This window comes from Pleurodeles waltl, chromosome 9 (assembly GCF_031143425.1).
Source record: "Pleurodeles waltl isolate 20211129_DDA chromosome 9, aPleWal1.hap1.20221129, whole genome shotgun sequence".
Classification (NCBI taxonomy): Eukaryota; Metazoa; Chordata; class Amphibia; order Caudata; family Salamandridae; genus Pleurodeles; species Pleurodeles waltl.
Window position 1 is genome coordinate 540,417,504 of NC_090448.1, and position 20,508 is coordinate 540,438,011.

At 44.6% G+C, this 20,508-nt stretch overlaps 1 protein-coding gene across 1 annotated transcript in view; it reads left to right on the plus strand.

Moving 5' to 3' along the window:
* ARID4A (AT-rich interaction domain 4A) overlaps positions 1 to 20,508 on the plus strand; it is a 360,940-nt gene that overhangs the window by 100,213 nt on the left and 240,219 nt on the right. The window contains exon 11 of the mRNA XM_069207594.1: positions 10,785 to 10,954. Within this exon, the coding sequence (XP_069063695.1) occupies positions 10,785 to 10,954 (170 nt within the window). The remainder of the gene's footprint in view (positions 1 to 10,784; positions 10,955 to 20,508) is intronic.

A 20,508-nucleotide genomic window follows, 5' to 3' on the forward strand; every position in this document is an offset into this window, starting at 1 on the left:
ACCTTTCATTGAATGTACTTACCTGCAATCTGATCCTTGTGGGTCTAATAATTAACAAAAGGATATTTTTCTATATAAAAACCTATTGGCCTGGAGTTAAGTGATTGAGTATGTGTTCTCACTTATTGCTTGTGTGTGTGTACAACAAATGCTTAACAGTACCCTCTGATAAGCCTAACAGCTTGACCACACTACCACAAATAGAGCATTACTATTGCCTTTTTATTGCCTCTTGGAAACCCCTGGAATCTGTGCACTCTATATCCCATTTTGATATAGTATACACAGAGCCAGCCTCCTACAGCAGTGATCCACAGAACCTAGTCTACTGTTCAATGAGGCACTGACAGGTATGCTTTTTAGCACCGGGGCTGGCCAGTGTCTTGACTTCCTGTTAACTGACAAATAGCCAGGAGACTGACTGCCTTATTTAGATCTCAGAAAACCCGTCTGCCTTATTATGATCTCCATGGAATATAATGGGGTCGTAATACCGGAGATGGGCAATCCATTACATTTGTGACAGACCATTCCCCTCCGCCGAGATCTAAATCCGGCCAATAGTCCCTGACTCTTGGGTATCCATCTTTCCTCCTGATGTGACCAATACCAAAAAGCCGGATAGTCCGGCATCCACCAGCCGGTTGAATCCCAAGGCGTTTCTGAACAGACATCCAAAGTCAAAACACATGGAAACTTTTGGCAATTCCATGTTCTTGTCTGCTAGTCTTGTACTCAGGTCCGTAAATTATAGTTGTCTCCTGGGGTGTTATTCCCATGTGTAAGGAAATGCCTCCTTGGCATGGTTACCCCCTGACTTTTTGCCTTTGCTGATGCTATGTTTTGAATTGAAAGTGTGCTGAGGCCTGCTAACCAGGCCCCAGCACCAGTGTTCTTTCCCTAACCTGTACTTTTGTCTCCACAATTGGCACACCCTGGCATCCAGATAAGTCCCTTGTAAATGGTACCCCTGGTACCAAGGGCCCTGATGCCAAGGAAGGTCTCTAAGGGCTGCAGCATGTCTTATGCCACCCTGGAGACCCCTCACTCAGCACAGACACACTGCTTGCCAGCTTGTGTGTGCTGGTGAGGACAAAACGAGTAAGTCGACATGGCACTCCCCTCAGGGTGCCATGCCAGCCTCTCACTGCCTATGCCGGTATAGATAAGTCACCCCTCTAGCAGGCCTTACAGCCCTAAGGCAGGGTGCACTATACCATAGGTGAGGGCACCAGTGCATGAGCACTGTGCCCCTACAGTGTCTAAACAAAACCTTAGACATTGTAAGTGCAGGGTAGCCCTAAGAGTATATGGTCTGGGAGTCTGTTTTACACGAACTCCACAGCACCATAATGGCTACACTGAAAACTGGGAAGTTTGGTATCCAACTTCTCAGCACAATAAATGCACACTGATGCCAGTGTACTTTTTATTGTAAAATACACCCCAGAGGGCACCTTAGAGGTGCCCCCTGAAACCTTAACCGACTATCTGTGTAGGCTGACTGGTTCCAGCAGCCTGCCACAACCGAGACATGTTGCTGTCCCCATGGGGAGAGTGCCTTTGTCACTCTGAGGTCAGTAACAAAGCCTGCACTGGGTGGAGATGCTAACACCTCCCCCAGGCAGGAGCTGTCACACCTGGCGGTGAGCCTCAAAGGCTCACCCCTTTGTGCTAGCACCGCAGGACACTCCAGCTAGTGGAGTTGCCTGCCCCCGCCGGCCACGGCCCCCACTTTTGGTGGCAAGGCCGGAGAAAATAATGAGAATAACAAGGAGGAGTCACTGGCCAGTCAGGACAGCCCCTAAGGTGTCCTGAGCTGAAGTGACTAACTTTTAGAAATCCTCCATCTTGCAGAACCTTCAACAGAATATTCTGGATGCATTGAAATACATATTCAGATCGGATCTAGGCACCACCGACTGTCTGGGTAGGGCAGTGTTACCACCAGTGTGGTGCTTAAGCTGCATACCTGGATACGCTTCACAGGACTCTGAAGCGTTATCCAGCAATCACTTATGGACATGCACTTTGATTCATCTGCCTCTTTGAAAACAAGACTGACTCTGGGTTATTGCGCTTCAAAGAGCACAAGGCAACAGCATGATCCCTGGGCCTAGCACTCCCCTCACAGCTATGTCCCCAACAATATCTCTTTTGCAAGGTTTTGAAAGAGGCTGACATCCGAATGCACACCAGCCTTTGGCTCAGCAGCAACAGACCTCTGAAACCTTTTGGGGTAGAGGTCTATGATCCGGTCACCAACAGCCAGACCCCCAGGGGCCTGAAGATACCCAATCTCTGCCTCTTCCTCTGCTGCAGTGCCTCTTTAATTGGCCTTCAGCTGTGTACTCTCACCCCCATTGGAGGCTGGATAAGCATCACGTAAGACCGATGGGTGCTTCAAATTAAATTTTTCCAAACCGTTACCCCCTACCTTTGTTTTCCAGTTCAAAATCTGAGAAATGCCCACATTTTGTCTGCATTGGATTCAGGAGTCAGGATGGGGTTTGCAGCATGCCTATTTCCACATCCTCATTCTGCAGTCCCAAAGATGCTACTTGCTGTTTCAAGAAGGCCACAAGCACTTTTAGTTCTCTGTGTTCATGAAAGTATTGATGGTGGTTGCTGCCCATCTCCGGACGTTGTAAATACCAGCCTTTCTGTATGACATCAATAGGTCAGCTGTAGGTGGTTTCACCTTCAGCAACAGCTATCTCTGGCATTTTCCATTATTGTGGTAAATTCACACCTGACTGCTGCACAGAGGTTTCCTGTTACTGGAGCAGTCCCTTACAATGTACCGTTCAGAGCCTTTCCTCTGCCTCAACAAGTCCAGGATATTCTGGCCATGATCCCAGTGTTTCACCCTTTGACGTGAGCGTGATTCTGAGGCGTCTTTGCACCTTGACTCCTACTAGTGGACCACACAGAGTGGCACATTCAGGCTGTGCAGTGGGATCTGAAATCTGAGTGGGCTCTGCACTTGAGGGCACTTTTTGGCTTCTGTCCTGGTGTTGGAGTAGACTGCAAGAGATCTGCAATAGTGGCTGGTGGACCACAATTGATAGATCCCTCTTCCTCACCCACCCAGAGTTGATAGTCATGATAGATGCATTGCTGCTAGATTAAGGAGAGTCTTCTAGGAGAGGGTGACCTCGGCCCCTCCACATCAACCTGTTTGGTTCTGCAGGCGACTTTATTCCTCCCATCCTCCAAGGGGTAGCTGTGCACATCCTCACAGACCACACCATTGTCATGTGGCACTGCCATAGTCTGGGTAGGGATGGTTCTCAAACTGTCTGGGGTGTCGGGGCATCTCCCTGGTTGTACAACACCTAGCAGGATCTTTAAACGCCAAGGTGGATGAACTCCGCTGGCATTGCTACACTCAAGGTGGTACAGAGGATCCTTTAACAATGGGGTAAGCCCTGGGTCGATCTTTCTGGCACTTTCTCTGAAATGAATTTTGGTTGGAGGGGAACTATGAGACTCGTGTAAACCTTCCCATCTTTACCCCTCCTGTCCAAGGAAACCTGAAGATGATCTGGAACCATTGTGTCGGAGTCATCATAGTGGCTCTGGATTGAGCCAGGAGACTATGGTACCCAGAACTTTAGGCCATGAATATCGATCTTGGTTAGAACATTCAGCTGCCTCTTCGGGAGGACCTCCGGTCACAGCAGCAGAGCAGGGTCCTGCACTGAGCCTGAACAACTTGCACTACGTGTGTGGAGATTGAGTGGTGACATTTGAATGCTTTTGATTCCCCCCCCCCCCCCCCCCTCTTCCGTGCCCCCCCCTCTTATCCAAAGTAGTTAAGATTTTTGTCATCTAAACTTCCCTCTGCTAAGAGTAGGTGTGCGGAACAGTGGTAGAAGTTTGTTGTTTGCTAGTGTTCCCAGTGTATCCAACCCCTTCAAGCCCAGTTATTAGATGTTATTTTCTCCTTACCTCTTGCGCAGCCAGTCCTTATTGTGGCAACAGGTAAAGGATATTTGTAAGTTTTTCGGTTTGCCTGATCAGCTCTGTTTAAATCATCTTCTGTGATGCGTTTTTGAAAGGGCTGACCAATATGGTCCTACCAAAACCCCTTGAAATGTCCCAGTGGGAGTTCCATCTGGTTCTACATTTGTGATGTGCACTGCATTCAAGCAAGTGCAGTTATGACATTAAAAAGTGTTCCTCATTGTGACCACATCAGCTTGTCACTTGCAAGCAATCTCTCCAGCTACTGTATACTGCCATCTTCACAGACAAGTTAGTGCTAATAACCACATGGGGCAGCCTAGCACCTTGCCGAAGTTCTTTGCACCTCATCATCCAAGAAGGGAGAGAGACTCTATCACTTGGATACGAAGAAAGCTTTGAGCCTCTATATCAAGAACACCAAAGATTACCATGTAGACAATCTGCAATGGACCTACCTAGAAACGCCCTCTGTAAGCCTGTGGGCTTACTCCACCAGAGCCAAAGCTGCTACCACCCTGCTGGTGTGCGGAGTTCCTGTTTGGGACTCATGCCAGGATGTGATGTTGGCAAGTGTTACTCCTTGGATAGCCTGCTTGTATTGCCAAATCCAGCTGGAAGGCCGTACCCATTCAGTCCTCCAGTGTTTCCTGATCTGAGCCATTCTAAAGACTTACAACGTGGGGAGGAATTGAATTAGTATTTATTCTCAAGTTGAGGAATCTGTGGTTAGAAGTATCCTTCAGAAGAACAAGTACTTACCTTTGGTAATGCTCTTTCTGGTGGTTACTTTTTCTCTAAGCAGATTTCTCATCCACCCACCCTCCTCCCCATTATGCGAAATAGAATTCTTTGGTCCATACTAAAACTATTCCAATTACAGATCTGACCCCAGCCACAATCTGATTATTAAGGGCTCTGTGTCTAGCACAGACTATATCAAAAGGAAACTGACATTGAGGCGTGAAGCTGGCAGTTACATGCATCTCCGGTGTCACTTCTGGGGTGAGACAGAACCAGTACAGTGCTGCAGAATCCCATCTATGCCGGTTCTTGAGGCAATTGCAGAGAAAAAAAATGTCCAAAATAAAGTCTGGAGGCTCTGGGATTACTCAGAAGATGAGGAATCTGCAATTAGTTGGAGTATCCGCCTGAAAGAGCTTTACAAGTCACTCAAAGAACAAATTCTCTTAACTTTTCTACTTACGCAGTTAAAATCGCATTCAATGGCTTGTGTGGCTGTAGATCCACATACTCCTACCATCTAGTCATGGGCACACAGTGGTTCAAGTTGTTTTTCTCACAGAAGTGTTCTGAACCACGGGAATTGAGTGACTCTTCCTCCCTGTGATAGTGTGCATGTGCATTGACTCCTTTGTTAGATTGTTTTTCCTCCGCCATTGGGGTGGAGAGAAGGCACAAATTGTTGTCATTTGCGCTTTTCCACCTTAGCGCTCGTTTCGAATCATCTGTCTTGGCGCCGACCGCACGCTCTTCGCATCCTCGCCCAAATCAGACCTACCTTACCGTGTGACGGCGACCGATATGCTAACCTGATGGAATGGACTCCATTCTGTGTCTGCCCTGGGTGCCACCCTAAATTTCCCCACACCGCTCAACATCTGGTGTGTAACCTCTTCCTCTGCCCTGATCATCAAGTGGCTGCCTGTGACTCCTGCAGATCATTCCAATCAAACTGCGCTTTAAGGCTGAAGGACATGCCGATTGGAAATGGAGCACAAGACTCTGGACGACACCCCAGACATTTTTGGGGAGTAACACTCACAGGCGGAACCTGCGTAGGAAGAGGAGGCGGCCCTCTCCATCCAGGACTCCTCCGACATCAAGTCTGATATTGACAGCTACTAAATCACTTCTTCCCAACCTGTGAGTACCGTCACCTCTTCTGCTCACCCTTAAGAGGCCCCTTCTAGAAGGCCACTGCCACCATGCCATGGTCTGACCGAAAAACTGCTTCGGTTGCCCCGCCTTCCAGCTCCGAAAACATAATTCAAGACAGTTATTGACTTCGGTTTCGACCTCCTTCATATCAGACCTAGCAGTCGTTTCTGTTTCGATCCGAGCCGAACACCTACAGCCTCCACTTCGATGCTGACAAAATCGCACTAACTGAAGCCTTCGGTGCCGAAATCATCAGACAGCAAAGACTTCAACCAGTCTTCTGCTACTCCTTCTCATGTGGAGCCTATATCTTCCAAATTCAGGAGGGTACAGGATGCATGATCACTTCACCTCCTCTTCTTTTGAAGAGGAAGCTTTCCTTTCAAGAAGTTTTGGACACTCCATCTCAGAAGAGGAAAACCAAGGACAAGGCCACCAGACCAACTTTTAGGCCTTCTCCTCGACCTCCTCCAGCCCTCCAACGCCTTTTTCTCCTCCACCTCCCCTCCTCATGCTTCACATACACAGGAAGATTAAACTCCTCAGAGATCCCCTTTATTTACCTGGGAAAATTTGGGTGGGCCTCAACATGATCCAAATCCCTGGGACACTTATGATCCTGATCCCATCCTCTAACAACCCAGACCTCTACCTTGCATGCCCATCACCTCCAGAGAACACTACTTCCTCCTACCAAGTAGTGGCACACGCAGCTGCATTCCCCAATGTAGAGTTTCACTAAGGCTGTATCAAGCAGAACTTACTGTTCGATACACTTTACTCTACTCTCATGGATATTCAGTTTGTTCCAAAGCTCCCGGCATGCTTTGTCACCTGTCAAAATTTTAAAGGAACCTGTACACTTTAGTTATCACCCCTAGATTTGACAACAAATACAAACTTGCTTCCTCTGGCCTAATATATATTGGATCACAGACCCCCTCCTCACTCAATTCTTGCCACCCCAGCACAGAAACATGCCAGCAGTCAGGCCACCGGGGACTCCCCTCCTCCAGAGATGGGACAGTAAGAAAATTGATGCTACAGACAAGAGGGTTGCTGCGCAAGCAGCCAATCATTGGTGTATTGCCAACTTGCAAGCATTATTGACCAGATATGACCGGGCTCACTGGGATGAAATGGAGGAGCGCCTCCTGTTTCTACCAGATGAACACTGGAAAAGAGAGCAACAAATAGTTGCTTAGGGTCACACTGTTTCCTACGACTCAGTTCATTGTGCCCTGCATGCAGCATTAATACTAGAATTCTCCTCAGAGGGCACACTTGGCTCTGCTGCTCCGGTTTCAAACCAGAGGTACAGCAAGCAGTCATTAATATGCCTTTCGACAAGGAGCACCTTTTTGGGCCTCAAGTGGACACTACCTGTGAAAAGCTCAAAAAAGATAGACACAGCAAAGGCTATGGATCCCCTCCAATCTCCTACACAGAGGGGCACTTTTTGTTGCCCCGGTTTTCGAGGTTCCTTCAAAACCACATCCTCTGAGGCATCTGCATCACACTCCAGACAGCCTTAAGCCTCCTACTCTAGATGCTTCTACAGGAGTTCCTTTAGAGGCAATAATAATAAGGGATGAGGTAACAGCACTGCCTCCTGTGGCTCTTCCTCCACTGGAAAGCAGTGACTACCTCCTTCCGCTCATTATACACCTGTCAGGGGAAAACTGCAAAACTTTCGTTTGCACTGGGTCAGCATACCCATGGACAAATAGGTCTTCTCCCATTATCCAACATGGTTATTGTCTGGAGTTCATCACCACGCCTCACAATATTGCCCCGACAGACTTGCTCAGGAACACCTCATCCTTCTCAAATGAGGTCCAATCCCTTCTTCTCAAAGAGGCCATAGAGCCTGTGCCATTGCAACCCCAATAGTTAGGAGTATACTTCCTATACTTCTAATTCCCAAAATAGGCAGTTCTCTCAAGCCTATTCTTGACCTCAGACCACTAAACCAATAAATCCTGTCAGAGCACTTTCACATGGTACCTCTTCAAGATGTTATTCCACTTCTACAGAAAGGTGACTTTGACAGCTTGAGATCTAAATGACTCCTACTTTCATTTTCCCATCTACCCTGCACAGTGAAAATACCTAAGATTTGTTATTGCAGGAAAGCATTACAGTTCAAGGTTCTGCCTTTCGGAGTCACTATTGCTCCCAGAGTCTTCACTAAGTGTTTAGCGTTGGTGACTGAACACCTCAGAAGGCAGAACATCTACGTCTTCCCATATCTAGACGACTGGCTCATCAAAGCCAGTACCTTACAGCATTGCCAATATCACACCCAGTTGACAGTGGATCTCCTTCACAAACTGGGTTTTTCTCTGACATTTTCAAAGTCCCCCCCCCCCCCACAACTCTCCAGGTATAGCTGTATTTAGGACCCATGCTCAAAGCAGAGTTAGGGTTAGCATACACCAACCCTGTCCACGTTTTCAGTCTGTTCTCCCTCAATTTCAGGAGAATAATCATACATAGTAAGAAACATTATGAGACAGTTAGGGATGATTTTGTCTTGCATTGCCATCGTTCCCCATGCCAGACTACACATGCATCCTGTATAGCAGTGGCTGTCTTGCCAGTGGTCCCAGTCACAGTCACTGGAAAGATCTAATGTTGTTTGACCACCATACTCACAGTTCTCTGCAATTGTGGAACACCATCAACCTGTAGAAAGGGCGGCTTTTTTTTTTGGACCCAGTGCTTCTAGTCATCCTGACCACAGATGCACCACTGACTGGTTGGGGCGCTTACCTCGAGGACCTCACTGTACTGGGCCTTTGGGATCTCAGTCACCAATCCTGCACAACAATTATCTCAAACTTCAGGCAGTGTTTGTAGCCCTGAAAGCATTTCTTAGTCATCTATCTCACAAGGCTGTCATAGTCTGCACAGACAACATGACAGTCATGTATTATCTACAGAAATAGTGGGGACATGGTCGTCCCAGTTGTCACAAATCTCTCAGACAAAATGGAAGTGGACTCTCCGCCACCACATCTACCTGGTGGCAGAGTATCTCCCAGGGACTGACGACAACTTTGCAGACCTGCTCAGCAGGATGCAGCAACACATCCATGAATGGGTACTCCAAAAGTGCAAAACTCCTCAGACCTTTTTGCCACAGCAGAAAACGCAAAATGCTCAAGGTTCGCCTCCAGGTATCCACACCCTCTGTCCAAGGGTAACGCTCTATGGATGAACTGGTCAGGGGTATTTTCTACTGTCGACCCAAACGTATTGACCGCATAAAAGCTACTGTTCAAGGGATCATTTGCTACCTGCTCCACTTACTGAAAACAAATCTAGCTTACACTTCCATTCGCCTACAACTCGCAGCTATAGTTCTGTATCTAAAGAACAGACAACCTATTTATTTGTTTCAAATCCCAGTCATTAAAGCTTTCATGGAAGGCCTTAAAAGTAATTCCACTAAGGGTACCCCATGCACCATCCTGAAACCTCAACATTACGCTCACCAGGCCCATGGGCCCTCCTTTTGAGCCACTTAATTCATGTCCTCTTCAATACTTTCTTGGGAGGTAGCTTTTTTCATTGCCATCACTCAGGCATGTACGTGACCTCCAAGACTAACTTTGGAAGAACCTTTCCTCCAAATTCATAGAGACAAGGTGGTTCTTCACGCAAACCAGAAGTTCCTTCCTAAAGTGTTTTCACAATTCCAGATAAACCAGTCCATTGAGCTACCAGTCTTCTTTCCGCAACCTGAGTGTTCGAGAAAGAGCTCTCCACACTCTAGATGTTAAAAGAACACTTGTGTTTTACATTGACTAAAACAAAGAGTTTAGGAATACTAAACAGCTGTTTGTAGCTTTTCACTACCTCACAAAGACAGTCCAATATCCAAAACAGGCACAGCTAGATGGATAGTTAAATGTATACAGACTTGTTATGCTAAAGCAAAGAGTCTGTTACCTGTTTCCCCTAGAGCACATTCTACTACGAAAAAGAGCATCACTATGATCTTTCTCGGAAATATTCCTATAGCTGACATTTTGTAAGGCAGCTACATAGTGTACACCAAACACATTCAAGAAACACTACTGCGTGGATGTACTTGCACTTCAGAAGGCCAATGTGGGTCAAGCTGTGCTGCAAACACATGTCCAGTCAACTGCAACTCTCACAGGCTAGCCACCGCTTTCATGGAGGGACTGCTTTACAGTCTATGCAGAGCATGTGTATCTACAGCCACACATGCCATTGAACAGAAAAGCTTACTTTCCCAGTAAGCATCTGTTCGTGGCTTGTAGTGCTGTAGATTCACATGTGCCCCACCTCCTCCCCGGACACCTGTGGCCACTGCAGTTAAACTATATTTGTACATAGTTACATTTGCATGGAGATCTTTCTCTGTACTTCTCTTACACTCCTTTCCCACCTGCCTGCAGGAAAACAACTAACAAAGGAGTCAATGCCCATGAGCACTATCACCAAGAGGAAGTCACTCGATCCTGTGACTCAAAATACTTATTTGAAGAAAGACAACTTGCACCACTCCTGATACAACACTAGATGGCAGGAGTATGCAGCGCATGTGAATCTGCAACACTACATGCCACAATCAGATGCTTCATGGATATGTAACATCTACCTTTTTTAGTTTACAAAAAATATATATATATATATATATTTTTTTTTAACCTGTGGTTATCACAAATTAAATTTAGGACCTACTTAGGCTACAAGAGGTTCAGATACACTAGTGTACTACTTCTTGCAGGGTTGTTTTTTCAGCTGCTACCTGTCATATGCCATGCTGATTTCCTTGCAGGGCTCATTGTATTTTGGAAAGGTACATCTTATCTTAATTTGTGCATTTCAGTTTCAGATGGTTTGTGACTAACATGTTGAGCATCTTGATCTTTTAGGTTTAGAAGAGGCAAGTTTCTTCTTGAAAACAAGGGGTGTCCCGGATAACTGGAAAATGGACATGAGTGAAATTTTAGAGTCCTCCAGCAGCGATGAGGATGATGCGGAGGGTGAAGGAAGTGAAGATGAGAAGAGCAAACTGGAAGAAGACGAAAAAGTAGAGGTTGTGGTAAGCTTGTCCCACCAGTTACTGCTGTATGCATGAATCATAGATTTGAACCTTAAACATGAAAGAGCATGCCTTACTATTGAATGTATTGTGGACTTTGCAGCTTAGGATGACCAGAATGGTAAGTGGAGCTCCTCATTAGTAGGTTAAATATGTCGAGATGTCAATGATTAAAAAATAAAGTTGATATCTTCAGTGTAATCCTTTTTAGGGAATGTGTTTAATGCAGTAAAAGGCATTGTTTTCTTATCTCGCACTGATTACACATAATCTACATTTAATGACCTGCAAATATCTATGGTTTAAATTTTTAGTTATTGTTAGGAAATGGCTTTTTTGTTTGATCACCCTCAGTTTTTTTCAGACTGATGCTGCTGGTGTACTGACGCCTCTAACCAGACCTCAATATCCATGCTCTGACCCGAACATGTATGTTACATTGGCTATCCTCAATTGGTGTAGGCTAACTTACGCCCCCCCCCCCCCTGGAATTGCAGCACTGGTTGTGCCACCCTGGGTGTAACAAGAGTGAAGCAAGCCTCCCAGTATGCAATGGCAGGGTGCAGCATATTTGACTGCATGTGTGGCTGTGAATACACATGCTCTACGTCCTCCTGCTATCCAGTGTACAGTCCAGAGCTGTGCAAGTTGTTTTTCTCCTGTCAGTGATTATGCACATGGACATCAACTCCATCATTAGATTGGTCTCTCTGCCGTCTGGTTCAGTCGTGTGCCTTCACTCCGTGCTTCCATTCTTGTTCTATTCTTCTGATTCTTATCTATCTTCGGCTGTGTTCTTGTTTGTGTTTTTCCATCTCTGCACCTCCTTAAACTCTACTGCTTTGGCGTTGTTCAACTGAGAGCCCTTCGGGGCCTACCTTTGACGTTCTTCCAGCCTTTCCGAAGATGGTCTGTGGTAATGGAAGGTATGCCCTATTGGTTTTGCCTACATTGCCACACAAAATAGCCACACTCTGTGTGCAATTTGTCTCTCCCTCCGAACCACAAAGAAGCAGACTGAGGCTTGTAAGTTGCTCAGGTCAAAGACACTTCCTCGCCTCAAAATGTCTCACAGGGCCGTAGACCACACTTCTGACATCTTTGGCAAGAAACACGCCCAAGAGCAGATAACTTGTTGAAGAAGAGGCCCTTATCTCTTGACTCTAGCTCTGACGTAGACCTAGAAATGCAAGAAGTTCCATCTGCTCAATCTTTGAGTACCGCAACCCCTGCCACATCCCTCCACCCAAGCTGACCAAAAATCTTCAGCACCAAAATTTTCATCTGAGGTCACCGGTCTACCACTTCTTCCCAGCCAGTCCCTCCATCTCCGTGCCAACGAAGCCTCACACAATAACGCCAAAATCCTTGGTTCCAAAACCCTGAGAGCCGAAAGACACCAAACCTTCATACGCTTCCACGTCTCCTATTAAGCCTATGTTGGAAAAGCTGGACATTTGGCAGCAAAAGATCTAAATCCAAGTAGGAACTGGTCTATTATTGCTATGCCCTCCTCTCCTCCACCTCTAAAGAGGAATTTGACTTTTGATGAAAACCATGGACAATGCAACCAGCCTTTCTTCTACTTCCTTCCATACCTTCCCCTCCACCACCACCACCTCCATCTCCCCCCTCATTCTCCTCAACCATTGCCACCACCAGTGATCCCCTGGACATTACACCTCCGGGGTCACCATAATCTGATACTGGTGGGTTAGGGCAGGGCCACAAAGTGATTCTGACACATGTGACATGTATTACACAGATTCCAATACTGAAAATTATCCTGATCTGTACCTAGCTCATCCTTCCCCACCTGAGGGCACAACATCCTACCAGGAGGTCATTGCGAGAGCAGCAGCTTTCCACGGTGCGGAGCAACACAAGGAACCACTTGAACAAGACATCCTCTTTTTACAACCTAGCAGCTACACACAGCGACAACACATTATCTGCCCATGTTAGCGGGTGTGCTGAGACACGCTGTGCACATCTTTGAGGACCTGGTTAAAAAATATAAGACTGCGTCATCTGACCCTGTTTTCATTAAGGCCAACTGCCACCGGACTCCATAGTCACCAATGCAACATGCAAGTGGGTCAGTTCCCAAGCTACTGGGGATATCCGACCCCAGAGAAAGAAAGTAAGCACATAGATGCTGTGGGGAAGAGGGTTGCAGCTCCGGCTGCCAACCATTGGTGTACTAGACATTCCCAGGCCCTTTTGGGACGGTATGAGAGAGCCTGCTGGGACGAAATGGAGGAGCTACTCCAGTACCTCCCAAAAGAACCTAGGAAAAGGGGTCAACAAATTGTTACAAAGGGGCAAACCAACACCTCTACTCGTTGTGCCCTTGATGCAGCATATACTGAGGCTCAGGGAATCAAAACAAGCTTGTGTGAGGTGTTCTGCTTATAAACAAGAGGTCCAACAGGCTGTCCTTAACATGCCGTTTAACAAAGAACATCCCTTTGGTCCTCGGGTAGACACCACCAAAAACAACTACTCCCATGGGCACTTTTTGTCACCCAGGTTACAGGGTCCTATAAGTCCACTCTACAGAGGCATCCACCTTACAACAGAAGCTGGCTCAGAGTTCAAAACCAAACCAAATGCTACTACAGAGGCTCATTTAGAGGCAACAACCACAATGCTAGGGGGTAAGAGACTCCAGAGCAACACCCTCCACCAAACAGTGACTACCCTATCCTCCCCCACAACCACACAATAACTAAATCAAAAACCAAGTGCAGTAAGCCCAAAGGAAAAACGCATCAATCCCTAGTAGTTTTTAAATATTTAAATTGTACATAAATGGCATATAATACAGTAAAATGTAGTGTGCACTACCAGCAAAGTTCCTACTGCACAAAGGAACCAAAGGGGTGAAGGAAAAACACCCCAAATGTTAAAGAGCAATAAAGTGGGTTGTGCACCACCAACAATTGTAAAGACATATAAATAATATTCCAAGAAAGTCGTAGATTTTCATAGATTTCTTCCAGAAGGTTTATTTGATGCCACAGTAGATTAATGAAGAGCAACAAAACAGCAGCCAACGCGTTTCGCCCTATATACTTGGGCTTCTTCAGGGCTGCAAAAGTTAACAGATAGCCATAAGGCAAAAGTAAACTAACAGAATTATTTCTAACATTACAAGACCAAAACATATAAAGCAAAAATAACAATTACAGAGTATGATGTGCAAAAACACCAATTACATCCATTAAGAAGTTTTGTTTCAAAAGAAGGAAAATAATTTCTTCAAAACTATCATACTAATTATGAGTCAGTCTTGAGTTGTAATTAGTAAGTGGAACCGACAAGGGAGAAAAATAAGAGAAGGAGTAATCAGAAAAATCCAAGATGTGAATTCAGAGAATTGCATAAATAATGGAACAGTGCACAATAGCAACATGCCATAGCAGTTATACTGAGTAAAATAGTTACGCTGATCCGTAAACCAAGGTGCTGCCAACATTACCATAACACCAGATCAAGTGATCCATCACCAAAAAGTGTGGTTGACTGAGGCTCAAAAATGACAACTCGAGAAGAGGAATAAACGAGTAAAATTGAACTAAAAATATGCAAAAAATGAGAGAGAGTAAGTGCAGGAGGATAAATAAAGAGAAAAATAGTTCACTATGAACAGGCACATACCGAGTAGTAAGTTCCAATATAGGGTCAAAAGTCGTTTGTGAAGTGAGTATAGGATGCCAATGAGGGTTCAAGGAACTGAAAATGAAAATAAAACAAAAAGTAAATAAAGAAGGGCGATCCATATGTTGAAAAATAAGAAATAAAAAATAAATAAATAAAAGAGGGGGGTTGAAAAGGTACAAAAGTAATAGGGAGAGGGCCGTAATCCACAAGTGCTACTATGAATAGATTAATATCACTCCAATTGTAAATAAAGTGCCATTATCCAGCCTTACCGTCTGATACTTTTGCAGACTATCTTATTGCCGGCCGGATTTTCCAAATTCAAGAAACTAGTGTAACAGGACGGGCCCGGTCGCGTTGCCGCCCGTCTTGTGGGAAAAGTACGCGGCGCGTTCAAATGTTGACAAAATACCGGCAGAGAACGCCGAGAATTTGTAAACACCGCCGTACGTTGAATACGGCAGAGTGGTGTGAAAATAGTGAAGGGACAAAGCCCAGAAAGTGCCTTAGCGCGAGTAATTAGAGCGGCGGCCATTTTGAAATGGTCTATGGAAGTTCCTAAAAAAGTAAATGGAATCGAATACCATAATTACAAGGATGTTATCATATGTAGTAGTGGAATATGTCGCAGTAATGGGATTGTATTTCCTAAAATGTGTGTAAGAAATAAAGAAAAGAAGTAAAAGTAAAAATAGAATAGAAAAGAGAGAGAACAAGTGAAGGAAACAATCATCAGTGCAAAGTTAAAACAGTGAGAGACTATCAAGATCCCAATAGGAAGATGGTGTCATAGTAAATAAATATAATAATAGTGTGCAGTAAAAAATATACTTAACAGAGAGGGGGGGGCGGGCTATGGTTTCTATTGTAGTCAGATCTCAGTATAACAGGAAATTAAGTCTATTAATATACAATAAGCATACATGTATACAAATAGATGTTATTAACACTGATAGCAATTCATGTGTTGAAACCTAGTACAATCTCAAATAATAGATGAGAGATATTAGTGTTTTACATGTGTATACATCGTCTTTAAACTCCTATTATGTACAACGTTTTTGAGAAATAACTATTAATATTCAATACTCCACTATGGCACTAGTAATGCCATTATAAATAATAGTGGAGTTCATGGTCAATATTGTGCCCCAACTCAACCGTACGTAAGCGACAAATCCATGCTGCTTCTCTTTTACGTAACTGTAGTTCTCTGTCACCCCCCCCCCCTAGGGTTCGGTGGAATATGGTCAATCCCATGGAATGAAATTACATCGTCATGTTGGTGTGTCGACATCATGTGTAACGATAAAGGATATCTATTATCATTATTCCTAATGGCACGTATGTGCTCCTGTATTCGATGTTTCAATTGTCTTATAGTACTTCCCACGTATATTTTATTGCATGTACATTTAAGAATATAGATTACAAATTTGGTGTTGCAATTAATAAAACTCTTGATAGAAAAGACCCCTGTGTTGTTGTAACAGAAAGTCCTAGTTTTATCCAAGCCGAAGGAACACACATTACATTCACAACATGTATAAAAGCCCAGAGGCTTAGCTGGAAGCCAAGAAGGTACATTGGGTACAGACATATAGCTTGGACAAAGAAAGTCTCTTAATGTTTTACCTCTTCGGTAGGTAATTCGAGGTGTTGCGGGAAGGGACCCCTTAAGTCCGTGTAGATCAGTGAGTAAATACCAATGACGTTTTAGTATTTTGTATATGCCCTGACTAAGCACCGTATATCTAGTTACAAAGGACAAACGTTCATTGTGTGTCTTCTTTTTTCTTTTTGATTTCAATAACAACGTGTCCTTTCTGGATGTTTTCATGATACGTTGTTCTGCATTACATAGAGTCTGGTAATTGTAACCTCTATTAATAAATCTCTGTTTAACAAGTCTAATTTGCTCGTGAAAAAGGTCTTCAGTGCTACAATTTCTGCGCATGCGTATCATCTCACCAAAAGGAATATTATTAATGGTGGAGGGGGGATGTGCACTTGTTGCATGTAAAAGACTGTTACAAGACGTAGATTTCCTGTACAAAACACTCTGTATAGTGTTATTCTGAATGAAAAATCTGATGTCCAAAAATTCAATGCTGTCCCTACTATAATGGAGACTAACCACACAATACCTGTCGGAGGGAGACTACATTTATTTTCATCCAGTTTGGGATACCCTCACCACAGACAGCTGGGTATTAGCCACTATCCAACATGGCTATTGTCTGGAGCTTATTACCACACCCAACATTCCACCTCACACTCAAAGATTAACGCAGGAACATCAAACACTACTCGAGCAGGAAAACCAAGCTCTTCTCGGATGGACCATCAGACCCGTTCCTTTCCAGCATTAGGGCTCAGAAGTGTATACTTTGTACTTTCTTATCCCCTCAAAGGATGGGTCGTTAAGGCCAGTCTCAGGCCTTTAAACAAATATGTCCTATCAGAGTACACCTTACAGGATGTCATCCCATTGCTGCAACAAGGAAACTTCATGGAACACTAGACACTAGACCTGAAGGATGCCTATGTCCACATACCAATACATCCAGCCCATCGCAAATATTTAAGATTTATCATAGTGGGCAAACATTAACAGTTCAAAAATACTTCCATTCGAAGTAACCACCACACCTAGAGTTCACCAAATGCCCATAAGTGGTCGCAACTCGTCTACGCAGACAAAATGTCCAGGTGTTCCCTTACCTGGATGACTGGCTTATCAAAGCCAGCACTCATCTGTGCCAACAACACACTCCAATGACAATTAATCTTACGCAGATTAGGATTTTGTCATATTTGTTGAATTTGCCAGTGCTTGTTTGCGATTAAGTAAAATGCTTTGATTTACTGTGCCTTGTAAATTCTATATCGCTGGAACCCTCCGGTGGAACTTTTTAATTGTGTCTAAAAATAGTCTATTTTTAGGGACGAGCGCAAAGCGCTTCGTCCCTCTTCTAATCTCTCTTTAGTGGGATTTTAATCACGCCCATGTACGTCAAGTCACTTTCATTGGTTCGTGGGCTTGCCTTTTAAAATACGCTTGTTTTCATTTGTGAAAGGCATTCATACATCTTGCCTCTTCCGATGTTTAGCCCTCCTCGAGAGCACTGGTAAACTACTGGAAACATACGAGGCCCCATGTTTTCTGTATGGTTTCTGGAATACCTTTTCTCTTTATTTCGCAGTGCGAACGCGCTCTGATTTTGTTTTGTTTTTTTAAAAATGTTTTAATTTTTTTTTCATTTAATGTGGCAAAAAAAGTCTGGTCAGGAGTTTACAACGCTAATAGCTCTAACTCAACGTAATGTGAGACCCGTTGCATTGCAAATGCTTGTTATAAATTGGCATCAAAGTTTGTCAATTTCTTCTTGAATTGTTTTGGTGCAGTTTAGATGCTTTACACTTGTTCCTTTTTATAAGTATTGGAGCTTAGAGCCAGAGCTACCCAGGGTTGAGCTGAAAATTTGACAAATGAAACTTGAGGGTCCTGAAAGGGTTGGTGAGTGTATTACACAGTGAGGTCACACAACCACACCATATATTATAACACATATCCTCATAATTGTAAACCTTGTCTGTGTTTTTGTATGCTGGGCTTGGTAACACCATCTTGTTTAACTGGTAAATCAAAATTTAATTATTTTCTTCTGGGCTTATGTTTTCATGCATTTGTAATGTTTCTGGATGGTCATTTGGAATAAATGTAGTATGTTCATGTATATTTTTCTATGCAGTTCCATTTGCCTACATTGGATTGATTAGTTTGGGACTAAACCAATGATGATTCAGAGTTCTCCAAGCAAAAGATGCTAAAAATTACTGTGCCCCATAATACTCTTTCTTCTGACCTTCCTCTAGATTAATGCGATATTGTCTTGGTATCATTAGCAATCAGAAAACTTCTATAATGCTTAAATACTTCAAAGGCCAGAAAGTAAATGTCCCCCTATTATTACTAGGTCCTGGTTACCGCCTGCCTCCCTAAACTTAGCACCTCGGTTACCATAAGCCTCATTCCTTTCTCTGCTCGCAGCCATCCGATATTTTGTGTAGTACTGTCTGTGCTAATCTGGCCATCCTACCAAACCTTTCTGAATGACCCGAGATTGGAGAGGTATCTGATATGGATAGGCAATTATTTCCAAAAGTCTTGGGCCTGAAAACCTCTTGATTCGGTGGCATTTTAAGCTTGCATTTGCTGCCTCCATTAAAGAAAGGTAACTTTTTCTCAACGTGCCTGAAGGCTGCAAAGCTGGATCTTTTTATCCTTTTTTTTTTTCTGTGAGTGCCAACCTGATTGAGACTTCTGCTTTACTTCCTCTGAATGTATTGACTGTTGCTAAAATTAAATATAAAGAAATTGCGAGGAAATGCTTTTAGATTTAAATGGGCCATGTAGGAAGTTGGCTCTGTATGTGCTATTTCAAAGTAAGGAATAGCATGCACAGAGTCCAAGGGTTCCCCTTAGAGGTAAAATAGTGGTAAAAAGAGAATACTAATGCTCTATTTTGTGGTAGTGTGGTCGAGCAGTAGGCTTATCCAAGGAGTAGTGTTAAGCATTTGTTGTACATACACATAGACAATAAATGAGGTACACACACTCGGAGACAAATCCAGCCAATAGGTTTTGTTATAGAAAAATATCTTTTCTTAGTTTATTTTAAGAACCACAGGTTCAAATTTAACATGTAATATCTTGTTTGAAAGGTATTGCAGGTAAGTACATTAGGAACTTTGAATCATTTCAATTGCATGTATACTTTTCAAGTTATTGACAAATAGCTATTTCAAAAGTGGACACTTAGTGCAATTTTCACAGTTCCTGGGGGAGGTAAGTTTTTGTTAGTTTTACCAGGTAAGTAAGACACTTACAGGGTTCAGTTTTTGGTCCAAGGTAGCCCACCGTTGGGGGTTCAGAGCAACCCCAAAGTTACCACCCCAGCAGCTCAGGGCCGGTCAGGTGCAGAGTTCAAAGTGGTGCCCAAAACGCATAGGCTAGAATGGAGAGAAGGGGGTGCCCCGGTTCCGGTCTGCTTGCAGGTAAGTACCCGCGTCTTCGGAGGGCAGACCAGGGGGGTTTTGTAGGGCACCGGGGGGGACACAAGCCCACACAGAAATTTCACCCTCAGCAGCGCGGGGGCGGCCGGGTGCAGTGTAGAAACAAGCGTAGGGTTTTCAATGTTAGTTTATGAGAGATCAAGGGATCTCTTCAGCGCTGCAGGCAGGCAAGGGGGGGCTTCCTCGGGGAAACCTCCACTTGGGCAAGGGAGAGGGACTCCTGGGGGTCACTTCTGCAGTGAAAGTCCGGTCCTTCAGGTCCTGGGGGCTGCGGGCGCAGGGTCTTTTCCAGGCGTCGGGACTTAGGTTTCAGAGAGTCGCGGTCAGGGGAAGCCTCGGGATTCCCTCTGCAGGCGGCGCTGTGGGGGCTCAGGGGGGACAGGTTTTGGTACTCAGTCGTAGAGTAGTCCGGGGGTCCTCCCTGAGGTGTTGGTTCTCCACCAGCCGAGTCGGGGTCGCCGGGTGCAGTGTTGCAAGTCTCACGCTTCTTGCGGGGAGATTGCAGGGTTTTTTAAAGCTGCTTCTTTGGATAAAGTTGCAGTCTTTTTGGAGCAGGTCCGCTGTCCTCGGGAGTTTCTTGTCGTCGAAGCAGGGCAGTCCTCAGAGGATGCAGAGGTCGCTGGTCCCTTTGGAAGGCGTCGCTGGAGCAGAGTTCTTTTGGAAGGCAGGAGACAGGCCGGTGAGTTTCTGGAGCCAAGGCAGTTGTTGTCTTCTGGTCTTCCTCTGCAGGGGTTTTCAGCTAGGCAGTCCTTCTTGTTGTTGCAGGAATCTAATTTTCTAGGGTTCAGGGTAGCCCTTAAATACTAAAT